Source organism: Athene noctua, chromosome 6 (assembly GCF_965140245.1).
Source record: "Athene noctua chromosome 6, bAthNoc1.hap1.1, whole genome shotgun sequence".
Taxonomy (NCBI): domain Eukaryota; kingdom Metazoa; phylum Chordata; class Aves; order Strigiformes; family Strigidae; genus Athene; species Athene noctua.
The window spans coordinates 40,678,009-40,705,915 of record NC_134042.1 but is presented as its reverse complement, the minus strand read 5'-3'; the positions used below and the strand labels follow the sequence as shown (position 1 = coordinate 40,705,915).

At 38.5% G+C, this 27,907-nt stretch overlaps 1 protein-coding gene across 6 annotated transcripts in view; it reads right to left on the bottom strand.

Moving 5' to 3' along the window:
- The window catches only part of WDR20 (WD repeat domain 20), a 47,386-nt gene extending 32,844 nt beyond the window's left edge, over positions 1-14,542 (bottom strand). For all 6 annotated transcript variants that reach the window (XR_012633804.1, XR_012633805.1, XM_074908681.1 and 3 more), the window contains exon 1: positions 14,271-14,542. Coding sequence is in view for 4 of the 6 variants with exons in the window: in XM_074908681.1 (XP_074764782.1) it covers positions 14,271-14,534 (264 nt within the window). In the remaining 2 variants the exon portion in view is untranslated. The remainder of the gene's footprint in view (positions 1-14,270) is intronic.
- Positions 14,543-27,907: the final 13,365 nt, after the last annotated feature.

Sequence of the window (27,907 nt, the reverse complement as noted above, 5' to 3'; positions counted from 1 at the left end):
CATCAACATAAGCAACCAGAATTTCATACAATATTAAAGCCATCTTTTCAATGCCTTCTACAATGGCACTAAAGACACTTCCTTATTTCTATTGGTAAACCTCATTAGATACATCTTGGAATTACATTTATCTCCTCCTGCCTTCAACAGCTGTATCACAAGCTGGCTCAGCCTGTAATCAACACTGCACTCTGGTTATCATATTTTCAAAGTTTTCTGGCTGAAGCAAAAATTCCCTGTTTGGTTTTTTTTTTTTTCCAATTAATTTTCACTTCAGTTACTGTTCTGATACCAGCTTGTTCCTCCTTATAAGATATTCTGATTATGAACAGTGATGCCTCCCAACTATTATGAGAATTTTGCCATCATGTATGTGCTCTTGTTTCTTTGTCCCAATGTCACCAATGAAAATATTGTTCCAAAACCACTCCTAGAAGACCTCAACTTGAAGCTCTCAACAGTTGTCACAATTCCTGTAATCAGTAAAATACGTAAAAAGGTATTAAGAACTAAGCATTTTAATTCTTCCCCCATTGCAGACCAGGACAAGTTTAAGGTTGTAGAATTCCCTCAGTTAAAATATCTATTATACCAATCTAAACTTGCAAGTTCATACAAGGACATGAACTGAAGTTACAATTCTCCCTTACTACCATAGTGTTACACTAGAAAGGCTGAACACTTGAACTCCAAATAAAGCTGTCTACGTATGTTATACATTGTTTTTCCACTTCAGGGAGACAATGTCTTACTTTAAGCATCACAAAAAACCTCCAACTCACTAACACAGAAGTCTACAGCCTCAGAATTTCAAAAGTAAAACTGAAAGGAACTTGAAGCAGTTGAGAATTCTCAGGATTTTTGGATTAGTTGTTGTTGTTGGGGTGGGGTGTAAATTGAATAGCATTCTCACACATTTTTCTCTACCTAAATGCAATCAAGGATAAGCCTTAAGAAAATACCTGCCTGTCACCAGAGTCACAGGCTGTCAAAGGGTTTTTAGCAGAACTTTTCACTGTTAGAAACACAGTGAATTAAAAAGCAACTGAGTTCAGAATAGTGAAAAACATACCAAATATCCACAGGCACTAACTAAAGTTTATGCTGCAATACTACTTACAGACTGCCACATGCTGTGTAAAGAACATATCACCCTCTGTAAAGACTAGAATGCACAGAAGCACACACTTTAGTCTCTTCACTTTTGAAGAACTGAGGAAATTGTCTACTGTAACAATTACCTTTCCTTAACTACACTTCATAATTAAGTTCTGCAAGGTTCATTTAAGATTTATGCTTAGTTAACTGCAATTCCTTTCTGAATAGTTACAATCTAGTAAATTATAACAGATTCATAGCTCTAAAGTAAAAAAATTGTATCTTTCTGATCTCCTTGTTCCTTATCCTCCAGTGGATCCTTTCATTTCCTCCTACTCCTGCAGTCTAGTCACACTGTTGCCTACTTATAATCAGTCCTTTCTCACCTGTTTTTAATGCTGAATGAGGCATGACTCAGATGAACTGAACAAAGATACAAAAACTAGACGTAAGAAACAAATTAAAATAAGGAAAACAGACATGTAAATATCAAATGGATTCCAAATAAAACCACACATTCTGGCACAATTCAGCAACTGTTCTCATTCAGTTCACAGGCTCAGTTGGAATACTTACTAATCGCTTAGTAAGTTACTTTCACTGGGAAATTGTTTAAATTGGCTCAGGTCTGTAAGCAAAACTGGTTAGAAAATTATACCAGTTAAAGGTGACACTCATTTAAATTAGAGCTAGCAGACTTCTTTTAGGTGGTCCCCAAAAATGTGGAACAAACTGGAAACATTGCATGACTTAATGATAGCGTCATCTCCAAGTTGTTCATCTCCTTCCCATGCACACACAAAAAAGTTACCTGACCTGCTGGACTAGTGTTCTAGTCAGTCACACCTTCAAAGCCATTACTTTCACTTTAGCTTTGGATCTTATTTTTTTCTCCTCTCAAACACTGGTATGGTTTCGTTACAATATCAGAAAAATGCACTTTAACAATCCAAGCACACCCATCAATAACATCCTTTGAGGTTGACTGTATATACAGCTTCCCAGAGACACAACTGCTGCTTTTGTTTTTTCTTTCAAGTGATCAGAGGACCAAAGTATCCTTAAAATACAGCACACAAAATTAAGTTCTGTGTTGAAAGACTATGGCTGCTGTAGCTTCATCACTGAAGTTGTTCAAATGTTATTTCTTCTAACTTTGAAAAGATCAAAATACAGTAACACTCAAAAGTTTGCTTTACAAGTGTGTTTTATGGCCAAAAACCCCAACACCTACAGTCCCTTGACAATACCCTAATCATTTTCAATTTTAACACTGAAGCTTAAAGTACAACATTCCTCTCTTCAAGGGTAGTCAGAAGTATTAAACAAGTAAAATACACATGATTTTAAACATACAAAGAACAAATAACCAAAAGCCTGACTGATTCAGAGAATCAGTATTAGGACTAAACCAAACTGATTTACTTGAAATTTGCAAGCTACTCTATGATCATTATTATTAAATTAGAGCTAGTTCAGTTTCATGTAGGCTTGTCAACAGGTAGAGGTGAAGTATAAATTCATACTGTATAACAACATACCCAGTATACCTTTATTATACTAAATGACATACAGGCAAGTAGTAGTAGGATGTTTCCACCAGTCTACCACCCTGGTATTTATCTCTGAAAAAGTTTTCCCCATTCCCTTTTCAGCACACAAGAGAAAAAGTTATTTCTTTAGGAGAAAAAAAAAAAAAAAGCAGCATCAAAATAGCTCAGGATTATCCGTTGCTATAACAAAACAATGTTTTAGTCCAACAGTGTAAGTTCACTGCTTGTAAGAAAAAAAATTATCTGTTACAGAAAAGCAGTCTGACTAATTGTACCCTGCATTGCCCTGTTTCTATAGAAACTTACTTTACTGTAGCAGTTAATTGTTAATCAATATTTTCTTTTTTCATCACAAAGCTCAATAGGAGTCAAATAAAACATGGTAATGTCTGTCCAGCAAGTCAGACTTGTGTCTCTTCTGGTTACTGTTGGATTCTGCAAGCCCTACAGGAATGCCGGACATTTCTGATAGTGTTTTTATTAAGCCCATAACTCCAACATGTTGCAGCACGTTAAGAAAATATTACTAGAACAAAGCCCTAATTACTTTTTTACTAAAAATAAGATGTTAGTCTGAGCCCCAGAACAGTCCCACAGAAGTTACGTGAATAAATTAGCGACCAAATGTATAACCTATGCTCCAAAACCAGACTGAAGCCCATTGGTTTATGCTTTTTGAAGTCATATTTAGTAACAGACAAATTAAATAATGTATTTGCCTTAACTCATGTCCTGAAGTCATTAATTTGCAATGCATCTTCCTTCTGGGGCTGAAGACATTTCATAACAACTCAACAAGGCAAAAAGTGTTACAGAACAGTAATAGGAGCACAGGCTACTAGAAAACAAGTATCAAATCCCTAACACATACACAATGCAGTGAACTCAGACTCCCCACATTCCCATACGTACAAATTTTAGGATACCACCTAGTCTGCAAACCAGAATCCTGCTTCAGAAGTTTTAGAGCAAAAGGCAGCATGTTCCCAATTTCTGCACTAGCTTTCCCAATAGCCTTATTTTAAAGCAAGCAAAGTGTTAAGACACTTTAAGTAACAGTAAGTGCTGACAGTTTCACTGGTACAGGTATTACGTAGGGAAAACTCTTTTTGCCTGTTATTAATCACTTTTTTTAAAAATTACCATTAAAGGGCTAAAAGCATTTAACATACTGAGTGGTTACACCACACGGTGTCTTTCCTCAGGCGGATTTTTGTCTCAGAGTAGGGAGTGATCTACTGTCACCTGCTGATCTTCTTGCAGACAGTAGTGCTTGCCACTAACTGCCCACATCTCAAGCACTTTGCTAAAGGTCCTATATGAAGCCCATATGAGGGCACAGAACTGAACACAGGCTACTGACAAAACACAGCCCAGCTATTAAATCACCTCTCCCATTGATATGAGCATACTAATACTATGCATGTTAAGGATTTCTGCTATCAAAAATAATCATACCTTTAACCAGCATCAGTATCAGAAGACTGTCCAAATCTAAATTCCCCTTTATATCAGCTTGCAGTGGAAGTGCCACAGCTGCAAGACACCTACTAATCCAAGGTGATACAAATGAAGAAAGGGTTCCCAAATGATTGAAGAGAAAGCACAGCAAAAGCTTTTCCTAGCATCACAGGACCGGACTTCTCCAAGCACTGTTCTTACCAGCAATCCTCTTTGGCTCTATCTTATGTACAAGCAAAGCCTCTATCAGTTTAGGACTAACAAAAATCAATACACAGATCAACCAGACCAATGCCAGCTCAATAGTTTTTTTGCAAAAGGGGTTACTTATTGCTCACAGGGAAGAGAGACATGCATACTGCTACAGTGCAACACAAGAGTTAGAGAAGCTAAGCAAGCTGTCTTTGGACTGCTGAAGTAACTTAACAGTGAGCACTTTGTTACTCTAACAATGAGGAAACATGAATCATCTTGAACATCACTAAAGGCAGCTTCGTCTGGGAATCTGAGTTGTTCTTTGCTCCATCTCTTCGATACAGAAGTGCTAACGTGTGCCCACACTTAACCATTCCAGTTCAGCCTAGTACCATTTATAGTGGCTGTATTTTGGCTAAAACACAGAACTACACTTGAACGGTCACTTCGCTGATCCAAAATCTATTCTGCCAACACTGCTAGAAAGTCAGAAACTTCATCTAGGCATCTTCAAACTTTGCAGGTGTTTGTACCTGTACACAAAAAAAGCCCTAAGTTCTTCTGTACCAGGGACCACAGCTTCACTGCTGAAGGCAAGAAAGGCAGGTCATCTTATGAACATGATTTTAAAAAGAAATCATTACTTAACTACTTTTCTGTAATACTGAGGACAGTAACTAAAGGGCAGTAGCTAATAGAAAACCCGAAAAATCAAGACAACAAAAAACCCCCAACTTCTGTCAAAATTTCATCTCAATAACTTCAAACTTGTGTCAGGGTCATGCTCCAATATCCATGTCAAATATAAAGAAAACCCACACAACTTTTGTACACTTAGTTACAAGAACTGTGACTCAAAAAAATAAAATAAAATCCCTAGAAATTAACTGCCACAGTTAAAACATGACAAGACTATGACTTGTAGGATTACATATTTGTAAGTCAGGAAGAGAAGACATTTATGTTACTCAGATTTATTGAGTTATCCTTATGACTGTACAGGATAACGTGTCCTTGAAGCATTGTTCCAATAGTTTATTTCACTAGACTTGTGGAATTTTAACAGATAGTTTTAATATATATTGGCATCCATTCAGTCTCCTGTTGCCACTGCTCCCCCATTCTTTAGTTCAAAGGAAGCGTTAAAGTCATAAACCAGAGCTCCCTCAAAGTTTTGCATGGCATCACTTTCCTGACAAAATGTAGTAAACTTCTGACAAAATGTAGTAAAAAGAATTTATTTTTTTTATTCCTAGGAGACTGGGGATAATGAAGCTTGTTCATGACATCCAGTGTTTTCTCCCTACTCCAGGGCATCTTTAAGTTAAAGTTCTTATTTAGACTAGCTTTTAGTCTAATGTAGCATTTCACATTCTCTAGGTGTACAAAAATCAGGCATTATTAAACCAAGAACTGCTTAATACAGCCATCTTCCAATCCCAGAGTTAAAAATTCTTTAAAAGTAAGTATTATTTCTTTGACCATTACAGCCACATGAGACCCTTATGATTAACTCATGAAATTAAAGACCAATTATAGTTGGTAAACCAAAACTGAAATCAATCTGCAGAAAGTATCTATTAGAGATCTATCATTCCATTATGAACAGTTTTACTGAATAATGCAAGAAAAAAATCCCAACGCAAGTTACAACACTGCCACTGGAAAGATTTCAAGTGTAGCGGCTGGTGGTCCTGCCCACAAAGACTACAGGGCTGCTTCTAGTCTACCAACAGTCTGCTAAACAGAAGCCAGAACAAGCAAAAGCAGCTGCTTTGTTTTAAGTTACAGGGGCAAGAAAGGGGAGGTATGTAGATGCTAGAAGACTGACTTCATATACATTTGGACTTACAAGCGGGGTGAAGTAAGGGAGGGAAAACACTCAATTTCTGATAAGGACACAACCAAACATTATTACTTTAACTTTCGGTACAGCACATTTAACATTATTATTTAGTTGCCTTAAGCTTTCGAAGAGGACAGTGGCATTATTGGCACTAAATGGCATATTTTTAAAAAGTAATTTATCCAAGTGTGTCAACTTATAGTCATGACGACTGGACAGCAAGTGCCTTTGGATACATGTCCTTCAAAAGAAAGAATTTCAGATGGTTCCCTTTAGCCAGAGAACTACAGTAATACTTCAAACTAGGGCATTAAATTTGATTCTAGAATGTCAAACAAGGCAATTATGGCTTACAATCCTCTCAGAGATGGGTCTAAGCAACATCTAATTAGAGTTTGAGGCATCGTTGATGTACATTGTAACTAGTAACAGTTAACTATGTAACTGTTTTAGATGGTCAGGTGTCAAAGCATAATGTAAACTCCTTATCATTTAAGCACACAGCACAACACTTCTGTAAATACTTTGACAAAACTGGCCCACAAAACTCACTACAGACACATATTTGTTACAAACGACCATTATTTGTCAATCTGCAAATAAGTGCCAAAAGCAATGGTTTTACACTGATTTAAGTTTCCCCAACTGAATTCATATAAGTTCAAGACGACTACAAATACAACACAAAACAAAAAAAATAAATTACACCTGCAGTGGCAAAAAAAAAGTCCAACCAATTACACGCACACACAAGAATTCACTGCCTGTAAAATACTGCATACAAATTTGGGGGTTTGGCCAACATAGCCTAGCATTCCCTCTCAAACATGCCAGCCAAACAGGCAGCCATAGATAATGAACTATTACCTCAGAGAGCAATCCTTCAGAGGATATACTGCAATAGCTTACCGAAGTCAAACAGTTGTGACAAAGGCTTGAAGCACAGACTAAGGGAAGTAAAAGCACTACAGACTAATGCCACTATCTACAACTCAGAAGTAGCCCCCAGATAATAATCATCTTGAAAGCTCAGTCAAGTGCAGATATTTAAATGTTTCTTGCTGTGAAAGAGAACGAATAGTGTAACAGTGTCATTTTAAAGCAGCCTTTTAGTCTTTAAATCAGCTTTTTAGTCTTCTTACTCAAGCTGGTCCTAGTTGCTCTACATAAGCCTCACAACAAAGTTAAAACACTTAAATCTACCTATACTCCTGTAATCTACATTAACACTCCACTATTTGCTTCTGAAGTGTCACTGAAAGAAAGGGGTTACAAAAAAACCCACCCTTCAGAAAAGCTCTACAGGAACATTTTGTAACATATCTTGTCAGTCCTTAGTATAGCCTAGCTAGAATTAAGAAAGAAAACATCTATCTACATCATAAAACTCGAGGTAGTAAGTAGGTCCATCCATTAAACACCTGAAACAAATTTCCAAGAGACTTTCAAATACCTTCACAAACACAGACCTACAGGTAAAGTACTACTGATCTAGCCACAATGCTTTCACAGAACTGGTGAATCCATACCCAACGTAACAACTATTGTCTACAAGAAAGAGAATAAAAAACTCAGCAGGAAATTAAGGGATTTCTTGAATAAAAAAAGTCTACAACACCCTTTTAAAGAGGGATAAAATAGATTTAGTGTCACATCCAACACACCTGAGAAATAAGGACTATGCAAATTCCTCCAGCACAGAAAAAAAATATCTCCCCAGTTTCAGGATGGCATCAGATACCATTAAGAAAAGTTCTGAAGTCTTTACTGTGATACTTCCATTATCCACCTTTGCCTGTCATCTCTTTGACAATAAGAGTGATGTTTGATTCTGGTATAAATAAATAGTTAAGCACAGAACACTTTGTAGTAGAACTTGACAGTCATAGTAGTAGACCCTTCTTTAGTATCAAAACCACTGTCAGACTGTAAGCAACCAGACAAATGGGAAAAAAGCACACAAGGTAAACTTGCCAAAAGCAAGCACCAAACGAATCTAATTGTCTTCAGAGAGTAACTGGACTAGAGAAGAAAGTCAGCAGCAAACTCAATGTGTGGTTTTTAAATTCTATGAGATGCTTTCATTAATGGAGGAGAGTACGCATCAAATATGTGAATGACAAAGATTGGATTTTTCAGTATGCAACAAAGAATTGGAAATAAAACCAGTCTCTAATAAACTTAATAGAATAAAATTCAATGAAAACACTACACGGCATTTATAAACAATGAGGGAAAAAAAAAATCAAAGCAAGAAAGTCAACATTATTCAATACATTAGTGAGAATATTAGAAGACAGACACAGCAGGCAATAATAATTCTCCCTTACTCTGCACTGAAGTCACAGTGGAAGTACTGTATCTAGTTTAGGTACCACAAATGCAAGCTAATAAAAGCCAATCTAAAGGAGAGCAATCAAACATTTGGAACTCATGATCTGAGAAGAAAGGTTAAAAGAACCAGATTAATTTACCTTAGGAAAAATGAGGACAAATTAACAAGTTTTCAAATATGTAAAAGTCAAAGGCAATAGTCAACTGTTCTCAAAGTCCACAGTAACAGCATTCAACCTGTTTTTTTTTTTTTCCTTGAACAAGAAATTTAGTTAGATATTGGAGGCAGGGGGAGAAAACTAAGCACCAAAACAAGTTATTTAGAGGCTGTGGAATTCCTGTTACTGCAAGTTTAAGAACTGGTCATGAAGATGCAGGTATTCTTCCCTCTTCTTCAGAGCAAGTGTATCTTCAAAGATCCTTACAAATCTCAGCATTTTTATAGCTCATATATGCTATTAAAATGTACATCTTTGTTGGAGGCCTGACACAGCTTGGAGATCTCTAAATATACAGTAATATAAACTCACCATCCCACCACATCTTGCAAAAATTTGCCAGTTTTCTCCACAGATTCCAGCTTCCAACCCAGAGCTCTCTCACACTACTCTTCCCAAAACAAAATACTAAGCACAGCGACAAATACCACCCATTATCATTCTGTTGTTGCAACAAGATCCTAGATGAACAGTCTACAGAATGAATGTCACCACCAAGGATAACACTTCTCAACTGGACAAAGACTCCAGTATCAAGCCAGACACAAAAAAGGTAATTTAGGGAACTGCAAAGGAAGGAAACCTACACATCATCATTTTTACTGATAACCAGGGACCACCAATGTTAAGTCTTAATAAAAGAAGTTATGAGATTACTTTCATCTTAGTACAAATACAATTACTTCTAAGCCACTTGCTCAACATAAGGTTAAAAAGACAGTCAACAGATTCTGCCCTCCATGCCTCTGCCAACCTGAGCTTATCACCTACATATGCCTCTACTCCAACAGCATTACAACATACTTTAATATTCTATAGTTATTGACAGACTGCTGCTTTAGGTAGCTGCAGGAAAAAAGCAGAACTAAAGACAAAGCCTCTTTTCATGAGAAAGACGTTCCAAAAAATGAAACAACCGATGTTAGGAAAAAGTCTGCCACACATTAACAAAGACAGTGTTAGCCAGAATTTAAATACAACACAAAAATTTTAACATAATGTAATAAGCTAAAACTACATATTCAAATTTCATAACTTCCCAATGTTACATAAAAACTAAGACTGTGCATCATGCAATGCTATCACCAATATGTACCTGTGTATGACTGAATTGCAGTGACAGCTGCAGACTAACTTGCCCAGAAACCTTTATAATATGCAGAGAATAAACACAGTTATCACACACAAAATTTCTTAAACGAAAAATGCACTAGCTTCCTAGTAGAAAGGGAAACAGATTTGACAGTTAATGTCAGCAGCAATCTAGAAAGCCTTGTTTTGTCAGCCATTCCTAAGGCATGGAAGATGAGATAGCGCTTTCCTTTTTCCAGTCTAATGAATCAACTAATAAATCATTTTGCAAAGCTAGCCACAAACCATATTTAAGTACCTCAAGACTGTCTCCTAAGCAAGAATCAAGTAACAGCCCTCACTCCTAGTTTGGGGCTGCACAAAAAGGCAACCCATCAATGCATCATAGTTTGAGCAATAATTTTTGAATTACTACTTTATAACCCTACTTCATGAAGAAGAAAACACCTAAAATAATAAAAAAGGCTTCCTGTAACACCTATAACTCTCTTAACCAAAATTAAGTCAACAATCCCCCAAGAACAGATCACTCTGAATCTGACTTAAGCCTGAAGTAAATGCTTTACTGAGGAGACACCTCATAAGGCAGTGGATTCAACCTGACAGCTCAGGCCACTGAAGGGGGTAGCTTTGTTCCCGCCACCCTCCAACCCTTTCTTTGCTCTCACTGTGCCTGCTAATATCCAACCTCAAAATGAGACAAATCAACTCACCAAATTAAGAGAAAATCTGCCTAGAAAAACAGCAAGTACTTTGCTGCTGGTTTAGCAAGCTGAACTAGCTCAACCAGAGGTTAAGTACTGCCAAAGACAGCAAGGAGATAGGAGCACACTGCCAAGAGGATACTATACTGCTAGACCATCATTTTCAGCTGCCACTAGATTAGTTGAGTTCATGAAAACTCACCCCTTCTGTTTAATAAGACATCACCGTACACATCTAACCTTAAAGCCAAAGTTATGGACTGAAAGGGAAAGCCTGTTGACAGTGCAGTTGAGAATAATTGCATACTTACATAAGTAATGCAACCACATCCCATGCCATAACAGCTTAATTTCTCCTTACTAAACTATAGGTTCATTTCTTTCTTCAGTGGATCCAAATCTGAAAGCAACAGTTTTCTAGAAGCCTTCTTTGCCTTATTAACACAAAAAGAGCTGCAGAAGTTTAATTATAAAAACAAAAATGCACTGGCTCATAATTGATGTGCTTTCTATGACATGGAAAAAAAGGCAACATGCTTGACGGTAATGGTAAAGTTTAGTGGTAACACTGAAACATGAAATAGTAAAAACTCAGCTTCCTTTTAAAGAGGTGAAGAACAAAGTTGGGAGAAAATACCTTTTTGCTTTAAAAAGTCTCTAAAGACAGCTTGAAATGCTGTCCAAAATCCATCTCTCCGCCAAACTATTATCATAGTCTATTTGTACTCCAATTTCCACACCACTGTTCTGGACACCAGACATAACTTTTCAACCAAGTTTCTTAGAAGAAGGATCAAGGTTAAAGAAACATGCCTGGAAACATTTTTTCTTTATATAGGTTAAATATCCTAAACAGAACACATGTATTAGCTTAAAAAGATAACTTACAAACTAGATGTCGCAGATGCAATATATTTAGGACATAAGGGAAACTAAAAGATGAAGAGTTAGCATCACTGATTTCAAGAAATATCCTTTCAAGTGGTATCTTTGACTTAATACTACATTATTTATTCTTAGGTGTCATTCATGGCTTAAGTGTGACTCTTACTTGATGTGTACTGTTCTGCAATGGATTACCAATGCAAGAATTCTCAGTATCTAACAGACAGAGTTACTTAAAATAAAGCCCTGGTGGTTCTTTCACTCATTTTAGTAAAAATATAGCATTTCCTTAGCGAGAAAACAAGCAGACCTTAAAAAAAAGATTTAAAAAGACAGAATCATAGCAACTAATATATACACACAGCACATCTTGACTAAACTCAACTCATACTCTAATATTCTAATATGACTTAGCCAGAATGAAAATTATAGTCTCAAAGTAATTAAGGAAATTCTTTTAAAGGATACTTAAATAGTCATTAACTAACAGTTAAAACTGAAGTTATTAGCATCTGTATTACGCAGAGGATCACAAATAAGTTGGTCTTCAACAGATTAAGTCCCTCACCCCCTCCAGCCCTCAAGAACAGGAAGACATGTGGAGTTTGATAGCTTGTCCAGTTTAAGGCAGAATTACATTCTGTCAGTTAAGTAATAATAGCTTGTTCTCCCTTTTATGATAGCTACAAGACAGAACATTTGATTCCAAAAAGCTCAAATAATCAGTTGAAAGACTATGAGCCTGTTCTTATGTCAACTTTGTACACAGACAAAACAATGACTTCTAATTGAACAGTTTCAAAATAAATTCCAAAGAAGCAAGTATTACAAGTTTAAGACATACCGTCTTCCCCATACTCATTTGAAGCATTTCTTTATGTGTGTTTCAATCTACTTCAGCTCCTTCTCTAGGTTCACTTTACTAAAGTTAATGTATAGGATATAAAGCGTATTTTAAATCCATACTGTAAAAAGGTCATTGAAATAAATTCTGCTCTAACAATGCATATGTTCTATGCTACTTAAATAAAAATGTATTTAACATCATAACAGGTACACCTCAAAGCTCACAAGTTAACAATCTGACAAACAAAAATTTCCTCAGTTACTGTGTATCACATCAGCAGCTTTTCACATCTAAAAAAAAATTAAAATACTCAGATCAAGGCAATTTTTAAGATTTGAAAGTTATCCACTTCCATAATTTCAATGAAGTTACAGGCCTTAGACTATTATTTTTCAGAAGTGTGGCAAGAGATGACTAAGACAACTTGCAAGAATCACATGTACCATTACTAAAGTACATGAAGGCCTGCTCTGTAATCTGAGAGAACTCTGCACTTACTTTTATGGAAAAAACGAATATAAACAATCTGAAACCAAACATGATAATAATTTAGGATATGGCTTTTCAAAGATATTGCCACCCACAATACCTTGTAAACAGTAAAGATAGCAACTGCTTATAAATAGCAAATACTGTTTGATACAAAACACTCATAGCATGCTTAAAAAAAATAAATCTATTGACCAAGTATTATTTAAAATATAACTAGATTATTAAAATCCTTAAAAAGGTGAAACTAAAATCCATACACATGCTCTTCCATATAATTACATAGGACATATCAGATCTGTTAAGTCACAGTCAACAGATATCCATGAGGCTTTATTCTCCAGTTGGAGAATACTCTTACATTTCATACAGAGGAGGAGTAATATGGGCACTAGCTTAGGACACAGCAGATTCAGGTATAATTCCTTGCTCATCTACAAGCTTCCTGCACAGCCCTGCATATGTCACTAGTTCTCTACACCTTCATCCCACACTGAAGGATGGGCTAAGAGCAGGAAGATTTCAAGGTACTCACATTACAGCAGCTGAATCCCAAACATGTAACATAATGAACATCCGACTTTTTGCAACATGAAATAGAAAGCTGACAATAATTATATCTGTGTTTAAGTATATTAGGAGTGACACATGTTTACTCAGTATGACAAATTCTGAATCCTTCTCTAAATCCCATAAAATCAAGAACAACAAGTAGAAAGGGTCTGTTCATAAATATGGTGACCTCAGAGATCAAATACATGCACTATTAGTCCTGCAACAAATAATGACAGATAAGGAGTCTCTCTCAAGTGCATCAATAGTTCTTTCATGTAAAAGCAACTTTCTCCATGTTAATTATCTGACATTTAAAACTGAGCTCTTTGCACTGTTCCCATTTAGAAACAATCCTAAAATCAGTCCATCTTTCAAAGTCACAACAGAAGGCCTAAAATTATAGTGAATACTGCAGCTATTCAGCCAAAGCTGGAAAGATCCTGGAAGCAGGGATTTGACACCACCATAATCACAACAGGCATTAGTGTCCAGCAAACTCAGACCTGAAGCAGCAGGTGAAGGAGGCCCAGGGCTACCTTGCCAATGGAAAAGCAACCCTTACTCCTGCATGCTAAGGAGGGCCCAAGCAATCGCATCCCTTGGAAGGCCCCCCCACAAACACCTACCGTCGGTGACACCGTATCTGACGTAGCCCACTAGCACTGAGCGAGCGCCGGTCCCTCGCACAGCCCTCCAGCCCAGGCCTACGTTCCCCCATCCCTACCCGCTACCCCACAGGCCAGTTAATCGGGAGAGCGGCTGAAGCCCCGGCCACAACCGGGCCGCAACCGAGAAGCTGCCAGTCCCAAAGCCGCCGAAGGGGGGGAACGACGAAGAACAGGCAGCCCGGCGGGACGGCCTCTGCCCCCCGCCCACGGCGCAGCCCCCCGCGGCGGGGCTCCCATATCCCCGTGGCAGCCAGCGGTCCTTCGGCGGCCGGCCGGCACGGAACCCCCGCCACTCCCCCCCAGCCCAGCGGCCGAGCCCCGGTACCTTGCGGACCCCCTTGTAGATGTAGAAGTAGAGCTCCCGGCCCACATTGAAGCAGAGCCGGTCCCCGTTGCCGCTCTGGTCGTTGACGTTGACGAAGGAAACACGGACCGGGTTGGAGCCCTGCGAGTTGAAGGGCACCCGGTTAGGCCGGCTGTACTCCGAGTGGCTCAGCAGCTTGTACAGCCCCTCCCGGGTGGTGAACTGGGTCTTAATCTCGTTCATCTCCTTCCCTCCTCCCTCCGCCGCCATCTTGGAAAGGAGCATTCATCCTGCCCCAGTGCCCGGATGTAGCGCCACTGCGCAACCGCCGCCGCCACCGGCGCTCTCGCGGCCCTGCGCGGAGGCGGCCACGCAAACGGCGTAAGGGGGAGGAGCGGCAGCGCCTGTTTACTGCGCGTCTGCGCACGCGCGGGGCTGCCTGCCCCGGGGCGGGCCCTGGCGGGGGCGGGGCCGGCGGGCGGGGGGCGGGGCGCCGCCGGGGTGGTGGCCGCGGCTGCTGCGGGGGGTGGGCGCTGATCAACATGGCGGCGGGGCGCAGCCGGCAGCGCTGCAGGGCGGGAGCTGTGGGGAACGGGGTGGGAAGGGGGTCGTGCTCCGGCTGGTGGGTGTGAGGAGGGGCTTTTCGGGCCCGCAGGGTCAGAGGTGTCAGTGTGCGCTGGGGCAGCGCCTTCCGTAGGGGTGGTGGCTCCCAGGTGAGAGCCTCTGTCATGGAGCAGACAGAATGGGGTGCCACTGCCCTGGCGGCGTTCATGGGCTCGGTTGCCTTGGTCTTGGCCAGCTTTGTACACAGGTTACTGCCAGCGCACCTGCTAGCTCCCTAAAGCCTGCTCAGGTGGGGCTGCTAAACCCTGCGGGGCGAGTCCCGTGGGTAAGTCAGTTCTGAGACGGCAAATACAAGCGTGTGGTGTGTCAAGGCCGTGCTGCCCCTGGACGAGACAGTTCCACCGTCCCTCCAGCTCTGCACCAGCCTCTAAACTGCCAGCTGCACGCAGAGCCAGGCTGGGGAGTTGACCTGAAATGTTAACCTGAAAAACTGGTTGTCAGATAACTCATTTCATTGTTCTGATCATCATGCAACTATGCAACCAGCTGTGTTGCATGGTGAACCAGATCAATGTCAGAAGGAAGCGGGACAGGGTTAGAAAGGATTGTTTTCACTGGGCAGGGAGGCAGGACTGTTTCTATTGGCAGCTGTTTCAGCTGAAAGAGTTTGTCTAACTACAGCCTCATGATTGACTCAAGCTAATCTAAGACTCCAACTAAGATCTCCAACTGCAAAAAGACTGCTTCTCTATCTTCAGGTACACATTTCCATTACCTCCCTTGCATCAGTTCTAGTAATGATGCAACCAAAGGGTGAGTCAGATCCACCTGAAAACTAATCCACGCAAAGAAATGATGGGTTCTCATGTAAGCAAATTGTTGATCAGCAACCAAGCTGATCCAATTCATCACAGAATTGCTAGAAACAAAATAAGGAAGGAGCTGGGAATGTGCAACTAGGGGAAGATAAGCAGCAGAGAGTTAGATCATCTTATATTAATAAAAAACACTTTCAAGGTACAGTTGCATGCTGTAGCTGTGTTGCTCTAATGTGGCTGCAACCAAAGGGGTTGTCCTGCTGTCTTCTTTCTTGATTGTGACTATCTGTTGCTGCTGCATCCTTCACCAGCAGCAGTGCTCATCTGACCTCATGAGAGTCATTTCTGAAAGGTAAATGGATAGAGAATTAAACTCCCTGCCAATGCAAAATGAATAGAGTTAAATGAAAACCACTGACTATATAAGGGAGAGGACAGGAATGCACAGCAGAGCCAGAGGGCAGCAGGACCTCCCTTTCTTTCCCCTAGGTCAGCTCAACCACAGAAGTCCACTCAGACTCCAGGGTGTTAAAGGGATTTAGTTTCAAATCAATTTAGTTCAAAGAGATTTAGTTTGCAGCTAAACACTGTCTTGCTGCTGACCATCAAAATATTAGTACAAAGTAGCTGAGAGACATGAAACAGCCGAAGATCTCCAGGTTAACTCATGCAGAATAGAGTATGTATCTGAGTGAATATCTGAACAAGTACAGATAATCAGACTTCCGAAAGGCCAGGTATTGAACCTTGCTTGAAATTCTTAAGATAAAGCCAGTCAATAAGGACCAGTAGATCTTGTCAGCTTCTCAGCCAGACCTGCCAGATGGTATTGATGACATCCTGAAAGTACATAAAATAGGTGAACAGACCTGCAATTAGTCTAAGAATCGTTGCCTAAGAGTGGTTATTTCATGTGGAAATTTCATGAATGGACTTCCAGAGAGAAGGTCAGAATGTTTTCAGTCACCAAAAGAAAAGCAGGAAATGCAAAGATCTCTCAATAATAATAATATTCAAACCAAAGATTTAACACGTACACACACACACAAAAAGTGTTGCTCCAAGCATGCACACTCAGTATGTCTTATTACTTACACACTACAACTTCGGACAGGTCACTGAGCAACAAAGCAGGAAACTTTGGTAGAGGGACTGTGTGGAATGCAAATCATACTGAAACCACAGCAGGACACCTGTCGCTGATGGAATAAGTGTGATCCAAAGAATAAACAAAGTTAAGAAGTACCTGGTTATCAGCAGTACATGATGGTGCAGAAAGTCAAAGAATTGATGTAGTGTTTAACATTTACCAAGAAACATCAATAAAAGCTGCTGCGAGATTCCACAGAGCATCCAAGACAAATATTCATTTGAAAAACACAGCTGCAAGTCACAAGAACACTATTGTACAGCCCTGTCAACAATACTGATCAAATACTTGGTTAAAGAATGGGAAACAAGAGGTTACAGAGATAAGTCTTATGAAAAAATTCTCTGTACCACTTGTAAATTCTTCTGTTTCAAGCTAATCTGAAACGATCCCATGAGGACACCCCTACATGTGTTGTTTTGTATGCACCGCACAACCGATAAGTAGAGGTCAGTCAGAATCACTGCTGTATTTATTGTGCCTTTACTTCTTGCAAATGTTTTGGCAAGATGGAAAACAGACATGAGCAAAATTCATAACATTAATGAAATAGTGTGGTCCTTTGAGATTGATTTATTCAGGGCATAAATTGAACCTGCAACTTTTCAGAATGTAGTATTAATAGTGCTTTTTCTGGCCATGAGGAAACTGCAGCCTTAAAACTCATGCAATACAAGTACAGTTATCAACATAACTTTTCTATAATTCAATTTGAATGCCATCTCTTACTTCCCAAAAAGTGCAACAACTGATATTAGTGATGTTTTTACCAGCTCTTCTGAGCCAACAAAAAAAAAAAAAAAAAAAAGGAGGACGGTGACTACACCCATATTCCGTCATGCAAACAGTATCTATTCTAGTGTGCACTGCCTGCAGATTATGAGGCAGGAATCAGGAGACCATCTCTCATCTCTGCAGTGCCTGTCAATGACAGTAGGTCTGTCAAGTCTTATTTGGACTTCTGATGCCAAAACCAATTTAGGCATTTAGTGTGTGACTGGCTTAAGAGTCAAAAGCTCTGCAATGTGTCAAATTTTTACAAATTATGAACATGTATGAATTACTAACAGACAGAGGCATACAGAGAGATGTAAGCGACACATATGAACTAGCCAAAAGATGGATGCTGTTGAGAATGAAAGTTCCATTTAATATGGGGAGAAGAATTACAGTGTTGGAAAAATGCTTCCAATTACTTACATGGGCTTTAGAGTATGTCTAACTTGCTTTCATCATGAGAAAATATAGTTTATGGCCTAGTTTCATAGCTTTTTATTTACATTAAGAATCTCTTCTTAACCAGTACATACATTTAACACTAAAAACATGAGATATTGCATTGTGATACGTATTGCAAATTGAAAGGGAGTTATCACGTAAGTTTTTGCTATGCTAGAATACAGTGTGTTGTTTGTACTCTCATCCATTCTCAAGCACAAGAGCATGTGAAACATTTTGTTTTCACAGTTGGCGGGTTTTATTACTTAAAAATAAACGGATATTTTTAAAAACAGACATGTGAATTGAAGAAAGCGGCTAAAAGAAATCTGCTTTGCGGTTGAGATTGGATGACAGTGAACTCTGTTGTGTCTTTGGAAGACTTCATTTTGCTGTTTGCAATCAGCTCTCTGTAAATTGTCTCCTGAACAGACTACCTCACCTCCATAGTGAAGATTGCTGTTCTTGTCAACAACAGTTCTTATCTTGAAGCTGTAGCTGTCCTGGAAATTACGTTCTCTGAAGGCAAGACTGAGATAATGAATTTAATTTAAATTCTGTGGAAAGCCAGAGAGATTGGTTTGATATGCCTACAAATACCTTGTGTTTCTAAGATGTGCTACAGCATTATGTACTTCTCAAAACTCCCTAAATATGGAATACATCTTATCCATACATACAGTATTGCTGTAATCCAGCTGAGGAATGACAAACCTGTGAATAAGTAAGGTCTGATTGTTGGCCAACAGCAATGACTGAGTTTCTTACAAAACTGGAATTTCTAGACAGTGATGCCTATCAGTGCTGCAGTGTGAGAATATAGTGCCATCAAGAAGGCCAAGAACATGCCTAAACTGCAGTCTGCAATAGACTGGTGTGTTTGTCACTTAAGCAACAGAAGATTCAGCATATAAAAGCTTTAAAATTATTTTCTCTTCCATCAGAATCAGCTATTTCATTCAGCTGGTATTCAGCTGGGAAGTTTGCGGTTATCATGTTATGATAATACATGGTTATTGATAGGTGTTGCAGGTCAGCCAAGCAACCTGTGAGCAACAGTCATCCATGAAAGAAAAATGGATGCCACTGCATGATTTAAGACTCACTAAGAAACAGGAAATAAGGAAAGCTAGAAAGGTGTCCTTGGGAAGAACAGACTGTAACAGCCAAGGAAAGAGAAGCATTACCAGCCTAAAACAAAGAAGTAAGTTCTAAAAGGTGACCAGAATCAAGAGCCTGTGAACATTTTGTACTTAAGAGAGGTATTGTAGCAGGAACCCTTTTTCGCAGGATGAGGCCAGAGTCAAGACACACAGCAATATGGTTAACAGTTATGCTCTACACTTCATTAGAAAGCAAATCCTTATATAATCTTGTGCATGCTAAAAATAGCAGCAAGCCCTTATATACTTGTTGCTACCTTGCGTTACTCTTGCGCATGCTCATTTCAAAAAAATAGCTCCTCTCGGTACTTTCCACAAACATTGCTACCCACACACAGCCAGTAGATACGTTCCTGCTTTTGTAATTCCAGTGAGTCCCTTCTTTATCAGTTTCTTCCTTAACAAGCACATTCTTTTCTTTTGGCCTTCTTGCTTTTAGATGTTGTAAATCTTCTGACCCGAATGCTCATTGTACTTTTGCATTGTCAGTGTGTGCAGCAAGTCCAGCAAGCCAGCATACACACCCACAAGGTATATACATGGATGTCTTAAATTTATCCTAGGTTCCTCAGTCTCCCCCAGGCCATCTACCTAACTGATGGTGAGATACTTCTCTGTTGCTTTGGTGTATTTCTCAAAGAAGGACTGAAAACTTGTTAGCAAATTCTACATTCCCTTATCACCTTTCTCACGAGACAATATTATCTCAAATGTTGCAGAGAGCTTCAGAAGAAGAATGTCTTTCTGTTTTCTGTCCAGTCATAGGAGGAGATTTTCCATCAGTGTCAATAAGTATAATTTCAGTTCTATGGCTGAAATGACTTTCTCCAAATTGTTTTAGATAAAGCAGTGAAGTTTTAGATGATCTTCTAATAGGACTTCACTGAAGCACAGGAGCTTTGGATACTGCATAGCACAAGCTGTTCATTCAGCACTAGTTGAATCATTGCACATTTAAATAAAGGAGACTTATTTCTCTGAATAATGTGCTGGCTTCATTACAGCCATTACTATGGTCATGCTCATGACTTCCATTTGCAAGTCAGGAAGGGTGTAAGTTAAATTCACAAGGCTTCACCATCCATCTGGTGTCCAGAACTTACTCATACCTAGGAGCTGCAAGACTTGTGACTGGAACTGTGTAACTGTTTAGACCAAACTTCCCAGTACAATTTTTCCATCCAAGTAGGATATTTATTTTTTTTTTTTGACAGGGCTTTTTTCATCTGTAAGACAAAGAGAGGTTGGGTGAGGAGAATGGGGATTTATTGCTATGATGAATGTATTCTTATGTCATTATCATTCATAGAAAATTATTGAACCAAAGTATCTACTATAAATAATGGACTCACTGAGGGACTTAAAAAAACCTCCAATTACTTTTAGAAGGTTAAAACTCCAATGTCATAGATACAAATATATATTTCTCTCTCTACCTATCTATATATGTACTTGTTCAGTATGACTTCTATAGAGAATATTTATATTTGCTGTATTAGCCCCATCTGGTGAATTGTAACAGCATTGCAAACTAGACAGACTTCATGCTGAACTCTCATGTCCCAGCTCTTAGATGGGTAGTAGAGCATATGCAGAGACACATATTCCTCCCTTTGCCCACTGTAGCAATAGCTCAAGCACCATGGAGGGATCCTCATTAGTATATTATTAACATAGTTTCTAAGCTTCTCTTTTAGTTTAGTGACTTAATCTTACAAGTTAGGGCTCTACTGTCTTCATTTGCATTCAGAAACAGGAACAGTTCATTAATGCACTTTAGCCAACCCCTCATTCACAAACAGAGATATCTTCCTTTTCTGTTCTTCCATACTGTTTGAGCTAAGGCCATGTGAGACAGGATGGAATCAACTGCTCCTGTAGAAAGTTTAGCTTTATGAGTCTGTCTGAGAGGGCTGTGGTCCACTTTGTGTAATTGCAAAGGGATGTCACCCATCAATGAGTTCATTTCAGAGCAGCTGTTAGTGAACATAATCATGAGCAGCTTGCTCTAGGTGGCCCTGCTTGAGCAGAGGGGTTGAATGAGATGACTTCCAGAGGTTCCGTTTGACCTCAGTCACTCTGTGATTCTGTAAGTTTACCCTTAACATTATAAATTCTACTTGTGCAATATCAATATGTCAACACTATTTTGAGGAGGTAGTATTTTACTTATCTTCTGTAAAAATAAAAAATTATAAACGTTCTTTTGAAGGATCAGGATTGTAGTTTCTAAACATCAAATGAGGAGGCTGCTTGCCTCTAATATATGGGTTAGCAAACCCAGTCAGCCTTTGATACATGGTATGTCAGAATAATGCACTCTCAGCACCTGTCTTGACTTGTTCCATGTCTAATGAGTCTTGTTCAGTTTCTCTCTACTCTCCTTCTCCTGCTGCATGTCTAAACCAAGTGATGGGCTGATTTTTTTAAAAGTGCAGTTTGAAGGTTACTTTACTTACATAGAGAAAATCCTGCAGAAAGATGAGTGATGACAGTGATTCTTTTACTGCCAGACTTAGCTGATGAAAATCAGTTGCTCTGCTAAGGTAAGCTGAAATGTGACTACAATGTGTTTCTTTCCATCACTTCCCTTTGGAAAATTCAAACATAATCTTGTCATAATCTTTCAAGTCTGTCTAAATTATAATTTATTGTTTCTTGTCTTCTTTCCTGCCCACAGCTGTGACAGAACTGTAGGCAAAATAAAACTATCTAGTAGTGAGACTCAAAGCTCTCATGGTCTTTATTCAAACCAGGTGAATAAAGGGTGCTGTTTAAGCATAATTTAAATAGAAACATTAAATAGGAGCATATCTTAAATAGGAACTCTACATCTTTAGGTGGTTTCAGACTTGGCTATTGTTAAATGACCAACAGGAGGAACTTTACACTATTACATATCCCTTCAATAAATTATGTTTCTTTGCAGTATTATTTTTACTTTAATGGATTGTTAACAAGTCCATATTAGTCTTATCATCATACCAACTAAGCCAATATATCTCATTCTCCCAGAGAAATTTCAGGCTTAATCTTAAAATTAAATTACCTCAGAGTGTTCTGATACAGGTAGCATTTCAGTTAAAGGAGAGTGAATCTTTGTTATTTTGTCATAACTGTAAAATTTAAACTGTGGGATGTCTCAGAATGTACATGGGAAATTAATTAGTAATAATAAATCAAATCCTGTGATGACTTTTCTTGCTTTATAATACAGTCTAACATGACTAAATTAAAAAGCCTACTAATTTCCTCTTGATTAAACAATTACTCATCCTACGCTATCTTCATCTTAAGCAAGAAATTGGAGAGATGTGAAAATCCAAAATATACACTGGAGTTTTAATGATACATCTAAAACAATATTACTCTGTCCTTCACTCTCAAGATATATATCCAAAATTATTGGTATTTTTTTCACTCAGTTTAAAAAGTCATATGCCACCGTCAAGTGGTGAGTGTATGTACAATATATATGCAGTAAGGTTTCAGTTCTGTTTATCCTTCTTAACACTGAATCTGTGCAAACTGAAGATCAGCCCATGGATGAAGAGAAGACTCTTGCCTTCCAGGCTGAAATAGATGCTCATCAACACTTTCTATTTCAGCAAGAAAACCTTTCTGAGGGAGCCAGTCTGCAATTCACTGGTTGCAAGTAATCTAGCTATTAATGTGACTCAGCCAGTAAAACATTGCCTAAATTCTTAAGTATATCCTAAGAATGCTCAGGCCTCTGTTGTGGTCTCTGGACAAAATCAGACTCGAGGCTGCGACTGATCCAAACAAGCTGGATCCTGGGAACGTCTAACCTGACAAGCATAATTGCACTCCAACCATCATGGATTCAGGCACCAGGATGACCACAGCTGACCCCATTACTACTGTGAGGACCAGCATCAGAGCTTTAATAGAAACATTGCTCATGCTGGTGTCTCCAGGATTGGTCAGTCTAGGGTCAGCTTCTTCTCTGCCTAACTGATTGCAAATGTGGCAGTGCTCACAAAGTAAAAAGACAGGCGGTACGTATATCACTTTCAATTCAAGGCTCTCTTGCTGTCGTTGATAACAATAAATGTTCACAAATGGAATTTGCTGTTCTCTGTCTTGTAGCTGGATAATGTCAAGTGAAGATATTGCAGAACAGCAGTGGGAGCACCGGTGCACAATCTGATATAATAGTATCTCTAACTTTAGCAACAAATTTGCCCTGGCTGGGTAATAAGCACTGACTGAAATTTGTATAGCAAGAGAATAAAGATGGTATCACACAATACAGCACCACTGCTACATTTCATTTTTAGTATGTGTAACATCTAAAGAAAAAGGTCAAAAATAACAAATTTCTGTATTATAAACTCCCTCTTGCAGTTCATATGTTGCTGTGTACTGCTGTTCTTCATCAGAGTTTTGAAAGTTGGGGGAAATACACATTGAAATAGTATAATTGCTGTAGTTGTTGCATTTGTTGGAGCACAGAATGGGTATAAAGGACCAGTTCATCTTTATCAGCTAGTCAATGATGATTAAGAATTTCTTATTATAATTTTATTAACTCTTAATTTCAAAAAAACTTGCTATTTGGCCATTTGTGCTGCCACTAAAACTCTCATATTTCATTCAAGGGGAACCTCATGGCTGTAGAACAAAGATTATCTTAACTCCGAAGGAAGACCAAAGAGAATATTTGGAAGAAAGGCAAATCAAAGAAATTGTGAAGAAGCTTTCTCAATTCATCAGCTATCCAATTACAGTCTTTGTAAGTGCCTTGTTTGAGATGCTAATAGTACATGCTTTGAAACACTAGTTGCATACCTAATGTCCTTGCATCATTCCCAGATGCTACTAGTACAACGTTAACCAAGATGTCTTTGTACTACTAGCATTAACATTTACAAGGAGGACTCTACATGACGTTGTGTGATAACTTCTCTGTTTTTCTAATGATCTCTTTAAGAGTACTATCCATGTAGGATAGTTATACCACATATCAATTGAATCTCGATGCTGAGCTTCTCATTCACCAACCCAGAGATTGTTTTATAACACTAACATTTATGTTATGAATATAGTCAAATACAGTTCATGCTTTTGTTAAAATTTGGGCTACTTGATAATGAAAATAATGTGTTTGTAGCTGAAAATAATTTGTAGCTGAAGATCCTAGTTATGGAGGTGAAGCAATAAACTCTGAATATGTATTTTATACTGATATATCCTAAAGTTGTACATTTGAGGCCAAAGAAATATCCTGACATATTTAGATATGCTTCTGAAAGAGGTCTGGTTGGCACTGACTGATTGGTAATTCTGGCTTTTAAAGACAGAATCATTATGGCTCTAGTTCCAAAACTGAGAACAGATGAGCAGAAGGCAACTTAGAAAGGTACTTCGAATGCCAGGTGTATCAGTATTATTTTGTGAATGAATTCTACAGAACTGCGAAGCAGAGCTGGAAATACTTCTCATATGACCTATGATGACGTTTAGTCTTAAAAAAGCAATGACATGCAGGGAAGTCAATCAAGATGGAAATAACATGCAAATTAAACAATATAATAGGAATGTGAACACAGAGGTTTCTAAAGAAAATCATGCCCACACTAATTTTATGTCTTAGACAACTAAGGAGAAGGAAGCCAAGTCATCATGATTATATTTGGTATAAATTCAGAACTGAATTTCTGTTAAACAAACTTGGAACTGTTCTACAGAACTACAGGTAAGAGTGATATTTTACTTTGAACAAATGATCTGAGGAAATACAATTTTAGATGTCATTAGAAACAGCAACTATGCCCTGAGGAAGAAAAGCTAAAAAAATCCCTTCTTTTACTATCCCAACCCTTTACTGCCCCTTCCTGCAACTTAGCTTTGTAGATCTACTGTGAAAGACAGCAAGAAAAGCCACAGAAAATGCATTCTGTCATCAGTTCTTTATAGCTTTATTTTATAATAAAGAACTTTTCTGGTTAAAGTGAACTTGCTGCTTTTATTTTAAACACTAGACATTTAAAAAGTAACTCAAATTTGAAAAAAATAAGGTACTTTCACTATTCCATACATATCTAATCCAAATAAAGTGGAGATGTGGAAATCCTGAACTGTCAGCATCTGAAACAGTTTTGTCAATCACAGGAGTCAATGCAACTCCCACCCAGCTGAAAGAGCCATTCTGGAGGGTTTTTCCTCTCTCATTTTATTTTGTTGATGAGAGAAAGAAAAGCAGAAATATCTCCTGGCAAGTATTAACAAGCACAGCTCTGATTAAGAAATAACCTTGTGACTTTTAGTAAATCTAGTCTGTCCTACTTCCATAATGTAGGGCAGCTGCATGATACTGATATGCATATTAACTGGCTAAGAACACCCTCAGCTCAGCTGACTGCAAAGCAGGATTGCAGCATAAACAGCCAAGTTACCTCAGGAGATTTGCCTCAGTATGGCAGGAAGCATCTCTTTGAAAGAGATGAAAGCTGACTTTCCCTCTAATTCACTATGCCTGGTTACTGTAGCCTACAGATAGATTTGTATATGATTAATCAAGTACTTACACAGCTCTCGACAAAATTTCTCAAAGTACCTACTCCTAGTCAGCTTTAATCAGAATTATTTTACTGCTGCTGTTCTTTTTTCAGCATTCTTTTGTGGGGAAGAAGTTGGGATTCAGAGCGCTCCTGTTTTTTCACAAGAAACAAATCTTTTGATCTATCTGACACAGCAAGAAATTAACATTAAACTGTGCCTAAGCAGAGTGTTCATCATGAATAGCTGTGAAGCCTTAATCTGTGATTATCTGAAAGTACTTCATACTTTTAGTACCTTGGTTTTTTCATTAACATTATCTCTCTAATAAAATGAAAGTACTGTCTGAAATAGGGAAAAAAATAATCTATCAACCATATACTAAAGAGTCTACCCAGAATGGGGACAGATTTAAACTAATTTCTTGTCTTTTTTTTACAAGTATAAAGTGAAGACTATATCTTATGTTTTAAATACTAGAAAGAATACTCTTCGTGGAACATCTATATTAAATGCTAATAATCTCCCTTCCAGAAAAATGTGGAACCTGAACTTGCAGATTTTTAAAATTCCTATGACTTCTAAAACCTTTGTTGAAACATGCTTCATGATGAAATTTGAAACTTCCAGGCATGTAGCAGACTCATAGTATTGTCCAGCATGTATTGAATTATGAATAGCTGACTTTAAATATTTCTTCGCAGATATTGCAGCAGAGCAGAATTAGAGGGACAAGAAAAAATTAATAATAAAATTCTTCAAAGTTTTCCTTGACCATCAGAAGGAAAGAAGACTTACAAAAAGTTCTGTAAGCAATTTTCCAGAACATGAGGTGTTCTACCTGGATATGTCTTTCAAGGAGGGAGGGAACTATCAGAGTGTAAAAGAGCAGGTTGCTCCACAAGGGAGGGTAAGCTGGGGGCCAGGGGTGAAAACAAGGCAGGCAGGGACAGTGAGTGTACTGACAAGGGCCGCAATCCCACAGTACCTGAACAAGAAGAGGGAAATTGGTCCAGTGATGTTTCAGCCAATAGCTCAGTGATCACCACAAAAATCTGTAATAATGGGGGGGTGGGGGGGGGTGTCCAAGGACAAGCCAAGAAGTCAGGTCAGCAAGGTGGCAAGGCTGGGATCGGCAAAGTACAAGGCTGAACCCAGGCACAGCTACATCATAGCTCTGGCAAGGATCAAAGCCAAGGGCCTAGGCTTAAATGCAGCTCCTAAGATGGGAAACCCTCAGCCAAGACTTCTCACAGCTCTTCCTCACACTGCTTCTTTCCTTGCTCAGATCCAAGGTAGCTTGGCTGCAAAATATCAGACCTAGTTTTGAGCTGTAATTCAAACTAGAAGTCCTCACTGCAAATTCTTTCTAGAACTGGGTTTATCAGAATCTTTTCTGTACCCATTTAAGCAGAATTTCTGAAAGATTCCTCAATTCTTCCCATTTCTGTGCCCTGTTAAAAGTGGGATGGCGAGGTTATTGCATGCTCAGTATCCTCAATAGAAATGTGTAATTGGTTTTTTTTAATGTAGTTTACCCTGATTCCAGCCCTCACTGCTTAGTAAATGTACTTCTCAACTCCTTAAACAACTAAAATTCCGTTTACAACTAAATCTGAAATTGTAAATGATCTCTCACTCTTTTCCCAAATCCTCTGATTCCTAAGGTAAACCTTTCTTTGAAGGTTTCTTTGTCTCCAGGAACTGTGCTTATTAAGAAGGAGATGCTTCAGAAGTGTTCCTGAAGTATGAAGGCCTTTCCAACAATTTTTCTTCTTGCTTTTGCTGAAGGCACTACAATAATTCAATCTCAAAGATGTCTTATTTATATAAAATAATATCTTCTTTATATAAAAATCTTCTTTATATAAAAATATGTGATCATTTCAGTACAGGTGGTGTCATGAACTACCTCCCTCAGTATCTGCTTACCTGCTTAAAATCCAGGACTAGAACTTATCTTCTGTGTGTCTGTTTAATACTAATTCAAAATTTATTTCCTACTATTTACTTTTCTGTCATGTCCTAATTATCTAACTCAACTCTGAAATGGCATCTGTGTTCAGTAATTTGAAAAAGAAATACTATCGCATCAAGAATGAGTTGTGATGTACAAAATATGTGATTTCAAAAAGTATATAGCTTTCCAGTTTCAAATAATTTAAATGTAATACTTTACAGTCTTTTATTCTACTGTTTTGAAGGTGTCTTGAAGGAGAGTTT